This window comes from Sinocyclocheilus anshuiensis, unplaced genomic scaffold (assembly GCF_001515605.1).
Source record: "Sinocyclocheilus anshuiensis isolate Anshui unplaced genomic scaffold, SAMN03320099.WGS_v1.1 scaffold322, whole genome shotgun sequence".
In the NCBI taxonomy this organism is placed as follows: Eukaryota; Metazoa; Chordata; class Actinopteri; order Cypriniformes; family Cyprinidae; genus Sinocyclocheilus; species Sinocyclocheilus anshuiensis.
The window spans coordinates 688,925-697,307 of NW_015542366.1; the positions used below are offsets into that span (position 1 = coordinate 688,925).

General features: G+C 36.6%; 1 protein-coding gene across 9 annotated transcripts in view; it reads right to left on the reverse strand.

Moving 5' to 3' along the window:
* LOC107692131 (guanine nucleotide exchange factor DBS-like) overlaps positions 1-8,383 on the reverse strand; it is a 72,798-nt gene that overhangs the window by 16,133 nt on the left and 48,282 nt on the right. For all 9 annotated transcript variants that reach the window (XM_016491051.1, XM_016491052.1, XM_016491050.1 and 6 more), the window contains 3 exons: positions 2,535-2,654; positions 2,295-2,411; positions 1,205-1,354 (listed from right to left, as the gene is read on the reverse strand). In XM_016491051.1, coding sequence (XP_016346537.1) covers positions 1,205-1,354; positions 2,295-2,411; positions 2,535-2,654 — 387 coding nt within the window. The remainder of the gene's footprint in view (positions 1-1,204; positions 1,355-2,294; positions 2,412-2,534; positions 2,655-8,383) is intronic.

Sequence of the window (8,383 nt, forward strand, 5' to 3'; positions counted from 1 at the left end):
ACACCCACACACACACACACACACACACACACACACACACAGCAACATGAAATAAACATACTATTCAGGCCGAATGATGAACATGAATTATGTAAACTTAAGGATTGTTTATAGCTTATGGCCATGTGAATAATCCATGTTAAATTATTTATGATCATACTGGACCCCTTGTTAAGGACTAAGACCTATAATGAAACATAGTATAATCTTTATAGCATGCCTGACTCTGACTGCAGCATTCTGCAAAAAAATTTTTGTATAATGACTGCTAAACTGTATAAAATGTATGTATATTGTATATAACTATTTGGTATTATTTTTGCATTGTGTATAATTATGATTTTTCAATGTTTTTGAAAGATCCTTACCAAGGCTGAATTTTTTTGATCAACAATACTTTCACAAAACTGCACGGGGACACGAAGGCTGAGGATCCCAGTGCAGTAGTTTATTAGAGGAATAATCCACAATCGTAGTCAAAACAATAAGCAGTCCAAACAATGACAGAGTTCAGGGCTGAGGCAAACAGAGTAATCCAGACAAAACAGGCAGAATATCAAGTACCAGGAAAACAGGACATGAGCGAACCAGAATAAAAGGGTTAGAACTGCAGCTGTGACACATGCAAGACTTCGCCAAGAGTGACTGAAAACCCCAGACTTTTATAGGCAGAGGTAATGAGCAACAGGTGAAAATCACGATGAGTCCGGGCAATGGATTATGGGAGACGTAGTCCAGGATAGAGTGGTAAAGGTAGGGGATGGAGTGCCCTCTGGTGGCTATCAAGGGCACTCCAGCTGGTGATCGTTACAAATACAGTGAAAACAGTAATATTGAGAAATATTAAAATTTAAAAGATGTGACAGTAAAGACATATTTCTATTTAAAAAAAAAAAATGCTGCATCAAAAAAAAAAGTGCATCAAATCAGCATTTTAGAATGAGTTCTGAAGGATCATGTGACACTGAAGACTGAAAATTCAGCTTTGCCATCAGGAAAAAGTTTCATTTTAAAATATATTTAAATAAAAAAAGTTGTAATAATATTTCACAATTACTGTTTTTACTGTATTTTTAATCAAATAACTGCAGCCTTGTTCAATATTCTTCGTCCATTTATTTATTTGCCAAGTAGCTGTGTTTTAGCAGGATAATGTACATTATTGTCTAGTATGCTGACATGAAGTTTTACTGGGTTTTCTGACCTTCATTGTGTCCTTCTTCTCTGTGTGGACGGTTAGAAGGTTGGACGTGGCCTCAACGTCATTGGGCAGCTCTGTCTCTGCCAGCTCTGTCCCAAAAGACTGAAGAGTCTGTGCCATTTTCTTCACCATCTGAGCAAAACCTTCAATGGCCTACAGGCACAACACAAACCAAGAGACACATATGCCACACCAATCACACAACAGCAATATCCCCTAACACAAATCACACTAATGGATGAGTGTGCAACAAATAAGAACCATCCACAAGCACTGCAAACAAGTGTGCTGTCCTTAAAACACAGCAGCCACAGATCAATACAGACAAATCAATTACTGATTACTTAAAAGCAAATCCACAAATGGAATGAGAAGAAAGAAAATTAATTTGCTTGAGGTGAAGACAACATCCTCCTGGAAAGCTTGTTTGTTTAATATCACATTATAATGATGAAGCACCAAGATTTAAGATATGTTTGGCATTTTATAGCATTCTATCATACTACTATTAAGTATGCAGTATGAATATAGTATTATTAACATTTCCACTTTCACTAACTGCATTTTCAAAATGTACTGAATTAACCGGTAGCATACTGCATAGTATATCCCATAATGCAACTTGTCCTTCCATTTTGCGAGTGATGAATAGGACAAGACGTGGGACAATATTAACTATGATTTATTATAACTATGTATTTTGTGAATTGATTCCATATTACCATATTTGTACTACCATTCAAAAGTTTGGGGTCAATAAGATTTGAAAGAAATGAATACAGCAAAGACTTTTATTCAGTATCACTGTATTTTTTATGTAAATGCAGACTTGCAAAAAAAAAAAAAAAAAAAATCTTACTGACCCCAAACTCTTGGTCAACAAGTATGTACAATGTCCATATTATAATAACTAGTTATTAAACCATAATAGTCTTAGGCCATATTAAATTCAAGTAGTAACCACATATCACTTAGTATCTCAGTATGCTTATTCAATCTCTGTGTGCATTATACATCTAACCAGTCCTGTGTCCACTTTTCATTTCTGTGGTCCACCCATCAGTACCATAGTTAAAAACAGGAGTGTACTCACGGTGCGGTGTGAAATCCATTTCTCGTGGCAGTACTCCTGCGTGCCGCCCAGTTCCTGAGTGAGCTGTGTGCGGTCGATGTAACTGTGGAGCTCAGTCACAGAGCTGAGCATGATCACCTACACACACACAGTACATAATGTAGAGCATTCTCTTGCGTCAGCATATGATCCATCTCATTACGCTCTTCATTAACCACATGCCTCAGTGTGGGAGTTTGTGCCTTGTGTATGTGTACTTACCGGCACCTTCATTTTAAACTCATCCTTGTTTAACTTAAAAAAGATGTCTGAGATTGTCCGCTGGAAGAGTGCTGTGGGTCTCAGTACCAGCACCAGCTGCAGGTTGCCTGGGAAAGAGCCCTACAAAACACACAAATACACTAAGAAAAACATCCAACAACAGTCAAGCCAAATTAAATCTAACCATTGTTTCTTGAACATTTAGACAAAAAATAAAATAAAATAAATTACATCAGGCTTTTATGGCTCATTTAGCATGTTATAGTAAGAATATGGAGCTCATACTCCAAGAGGAAAAACACCTCAGAGGCCCAAACGGAGCAAAAATATTAAATTTATTGCAGATTTTATTTATATTTCCAAAAAGTGAGATGAAATTCTGATAGCTTGTAGGTAAATCAATGAGATCTACGACTAACATAAAATTACTTGCGTAATACTTACATAATATATAAACATGAGTTGTCGCTTTATATCTCCCAATATGTCTCAATAAGATACTGTTTAAATGCTTAGTTTTATGATTAAAGCTCTGTAGTTTGTTTGTTTTTATTGAGGGGGAAAAAAACATAAAATGCAATGCAGAACGATGATTGAAAGCCTGATTGCAAAACCTGATTTTGATATGATACTCAAATTTTGACATGATTTTTCTAAAAATGATGTATGAATAATCAAATAAACAAAAATTGCTTCAGTCCAGTAAGTGTTCGTCTTGAAATATTACTAACAATTTAAAAGTTATTCTTACATTTCCTTTATAAACATTTGTAAAAACTGCAAAAACACACATGTACCACAACCTGAAAGTGGAAGGTTTTTGATTTATAATAAAAGGCCTTTTACTTTCTAAAAAAGTATAAGCTATCAATCAGATGACAGAATGCATGTAGTAGATTGAGTACAATGGGTTTTTGCAAGCAAGTTTTGATCGGGACAATTTAGTGGCCTTAAAAGTTTGTGTATCAAATATGATGCAGTAGGCTTTATAGGGTTAATACCTAGCTTATGTTAGTGAGCCATTGCATTTGACTGGTACAGCCTCCCTCCCACTGTCTGCATCCACACACACCATCTATATTCTGTTGCCATGACAACTCCTTGAGAGACTAGAAAGGCTAACAATGGTCTCACATATGTCTACCTCCCTGAGCGCTCTCTCTCTCTCTCTCTCTCTCTCTCTCTCTCTCTCTCTGTGATTGCATGAACACACACACACACACGCCCCTCGTGGAGTTCTTATGTTTATAGACTCTTCATTAAAATGCCTCCCTACTGGGTACTGCGTAAAATCAAAAATATGTCTGGAGATCAATACAGAGCTGTGATGTTTGCGTGGATTGTGGTGTGGATCTCCTGACAGAAGAAGACCCAGCAGCCCCTCTGTCTCAGCGTAACTGACAGTGAGGTGGTCAGTAAGCAGTGAAGCAGAAAGGAGAGGCTTTACAATGTGACACCGAGAACTGATTTAAAAACCGTTGATCCTGCATTAATATTCATCTATTCATTAAAAACTACTGGTGTACAAACACGATTTAGTCAGGTTTACTCAGTCAACTATTTGATATTTTTGAAAGAGGTCTCTTATGCTCGCCAAGGCTGCATTTATTTGATAAAAAATACAGTAGTATACAGTAATATTGTGAAATATTATTACAATTAAAGGGGTCATATGATGCGATTTCAAGTTTTCCTTTCTCTTTGGAGTGTTACAAGCTGTTCGTGAATAGATAAGATCCCTAAAGTTGCAAAGACTAAAGTCTCAAACCCAAAGAGATATTCTTTATAAAAGTTAAGACTGGTCCACGCCCTCCTAAAACGCCTCGTTTAAACACGCCCCTACATGTCTACGTCACGATGTGGGAAGATTTGCATAACGCCGCCCAAATGTTCACGCAAAGAAATAAGGCGTAACTTTATTGTTAGTGCCGCCGCCATGTTGTGAAGACGCTATGTGTTTCGTTGCGAAAGCGAAAACACTTTGTTTGGCCCTCCAAAAGAGGACACAACTAGAAATCAGTGGTTAAGTTGTATTTACAAGAGGACTGTTTCCTGATCCTGGCAGAGTAGCCTACAATGCAGGCTGTTCTGACTCTCTTCATATTTAAAGTATTTGCCACTGATGATTCAAACGCGAGTTTTGAGCAGTGTAGAGTAGTGCTTGTTGTTTGTCATTTCTTCGATCACAAATGCAGACATGGTTTTATGTTTACGCGGCGCGATGCAACGCAAAGCGTAAAAAGACAGTATAAGTCATTATAATCCGTAATTATGTCCCCACTGGATGCAACAAATGCCTCGTTTACAATGGGTTTTATTGTTTTTGTCTTGTAGCTCCGGCCGGACAGGGCATCACAATATGGTAAGGGGCTTAACATTTCCGTCACACGCTTGAGGTATTCGGCCAATCACAACGCACTGGATAGCTGGCCAATCAGAGCACACCTCGCTTTTCAGACCGATGAGCTTTGTAAAAATCAATGCGTTTCAGAAAGGCGGGGCATAGAGGAGAAACAATAATGTACAGTATGTGGAAAATAATGTGTTTTTTGAACCTTAAACAGCATAAACACATTTCATTACACCAAATACACAAAATAATGTTCTTTTTAGCAACATCATATGACCCCTTTAAAATAACTGATTTCTATTTTAATATGTTTTAAAATGTAATATATTCCTGTGATGCAAAGCTGAATTTTCAGCATCATTACTCCAGTCTTCAGTGTCACATGATCCTTCAGAAAGCATTCTAATATGCTGATTTGTTGTTCAGGAAACATTTCTTCTTATTATGAAGGTTTAAAACAGTTGAAAACAACTAACAATAGAATTTCTAGTATAATTTAAAATAGCATTTATTTGAAAATCATTTTGTAATTATTAATGTCTTTTCAATTTAATGCATCCTAGATGAATACAAGTATTAATTTCTTTAAAGAAAATTCTTGCTGACTATAAACATTCTGACAGTGCTATTTCACCACATATACATGCATACATTTAGGGGGCCCATCCAAAATAAATAAAAAATTATCATTACATAAATTATATATAAATGAACAGTTCAGCTCTCCTTAACAAGTCAGTGTAGCCCAAACAGTGCTGGTTTAATCCAAAACCAAGTATGTGATATAGTAACATTAATTAAAATTGAATTTCATTAGTATGTTCCAACTGCCCAGTCACTCTGATCACAAATTTAAAGTGACGAGATGCACAGTAGGGATTTGTCATGAACACTTGAGCCGTCCCAAGAATCAAAATCATGTCCTTACAGTTCTGCAGGAATCTGCCAACATGAGCTAATCCTACAGTGGGCTGATCTCACAGTCTGCCATGCTGAAATGCCTCCAGCTTTGGGTTTCGAGGAAAATGTTATTACCCTGCCCCCCTTTTTTTTCTTGGACAGTGCTGTTGTTTGTTTTCATTCGCATCTAACAATTAGGGAAATGTGAGATTCAAGGGCTAACAAGAATAATTAGCATGGCAACTGAATATTTGGTTGCAGAGTGGACCTCAACACAAACGAGATATGATTAATTAACCTCAGACCTGAAATTGAACATATTTGGCACATAACTCGTCAAGTTTTGATTGGACATTAAAGCATCCGGCTTGCTGAGTTAAAAAGTAGCTACCTAACAAACGCCTAAACACTCTAGCAACCACATAGCAACAAATTAACTGATAAAATTACAGAATTTACATAATTGCATTGTACTCTTTGTATTCAATGTCCAAAACAACTGTCAAATCCAAATGAGCAAAAGATTTCCCATTTATAATGCCCATAAAAACGCAGTTAGTTCCATTAAAAACCTCATGTTTGATTGCTGACAAAAGAGTCAAATTGAATCCCGCCTTTATATTACCATGACAATATCCTGTTCCGCTGAGGCAGACTGGCCATGCTTGTCCCCATGCAATAACTAAAGAGTCACAGGGGTCGGCTCTGCGCACAACAGGAAGTCAGAGAAACACGCCCCATTATTGAGTCCTCCATTAAAGCTCATTCAAGCAGATGTGACCAACACAGCTCCTCTTTTAGGAAGATTTAGTAAACCGCTGTGTGCCTGTGATTGTATTACACGATCGCCTTGGGCCTCTCATAAAGACTGCAATTACAAGATAACATACCAGAGTGGTCTCTTTTAGCTCAGAAAATGAACTGAACTAGTTGATATAGACAATGTTTTCCCAAATATGATGCAATCATGAAAAACATTTACACAGACATCTGTCCTACTCATTAATACAATGGCGTTGATGTTGCACTGAATATATGGTCACCCTCCCTTCCCTCATTCTCACTTTACTCACGCCTTTATTATGTGTGTGTGTGTGTGTGAGACTGCAGTGGGTTCGTCTGCCCACAGTAAGATTTCAAAATATAAATGTAAAACACAGTAATACACATGTATATTGATTTTAAAAACTGTATATAATTTGTCCAAATTTGAAAGGGCATATAAACAGCCAAAATATCAAGACTAACAACACTTATAGACACACAAACTTGTCACACTTTCCAGAAATGGAACAGGGATATTCCAGGATATAGAGAGTGAGAAGTGTGAGACGAAGAAAGGAATTACTATGGGGGGTGTAACTCAGTGTTCTCCTGGGAAAGCCATGTGTGTGTGTGTGTAAGAAGGTGGAGAAACCGAGTCTCTAGGGAGCAGCTGCCACGGCACTGATATACCACAGACTAATCAGACACGTGGCACGTGAAATTCAATTAACGCGCACACACATACATGCGCACATTTCCAGTCCATACACTCACTGCATTTCCTAATTCAATACACACAATTCAATTAGTTTTTTTGGTTAAATTGGATAGTAAAATTAGGCACACCCCAGAGAAATACACATTAACTCATCAAGGCTCTTTATTTCCAACAAAAATGGAAACACTCCAATAAATAGCAAGGGACTTAAATCCCAGTGTCCCTGATGCTCATCTCAGTGACCTTTCACCTTTCATTTTTCACCTCAGGACTACCCTCAGCATGCTTCACTCTTAATAACTGTGGATGGACTTGAGAAACCCAGGGAGGTGTGTCCGAGACACTGATGGAGTGTGTGAGCACCAGGAGAAAAAGTTTTGGTAACACTTTCTATGAAGCCCATATTTATAATACATTATATGGGTATTCTTAAGGCATTATAATGAATGCATAATGCAATATAAAAAACCTTATAATATGTTACATCATCTTATAAATAATCATAACAACAATTATAATACAATATAATGCTTACACATTTGTGGTTATAACTTTTAAGATTATGAGATTTCAACTGAAAAAAAAAATGCAATGCTTATATGTTAGGTTACATATATAAGCAACTTTGCATCTACATGTCAACTAACTCTCATTAGAGTATTAGTAGGCTTAGGTTAAGGTTAGGGTAGGTAGAATGTTGACATACTTGCAAAGTTACTTATCAGTATGTCTGTTGGGGAACCATCAAAATAAAGTATTGGCATATATTTAGCAGACATACTACCAATACTCCAATGACTGCTAGTTGACATGTAGTTGCAGAGTTACTTATCAACAGCTGTCTAAAGGGTGCCATCAAAATAATCAAACTGATACAATAAAAATAGTTCAAAGCAAATGTGTCATATTACACATTCATCTGATCTGATATCTGATCTTATGGCTGTTTGAGGAAAATTTTTTTTAATTATGATTATTATTATTACTACTATACTTATAAGTGGTCATTGATTGCTTTAAGTAAAGTAACATGAGAAAAATGGCAAGATATGAGACTTATAATACATTATAACTATAAGAAATATAATCCATTGTAACTTAAGTGGATGCAACATG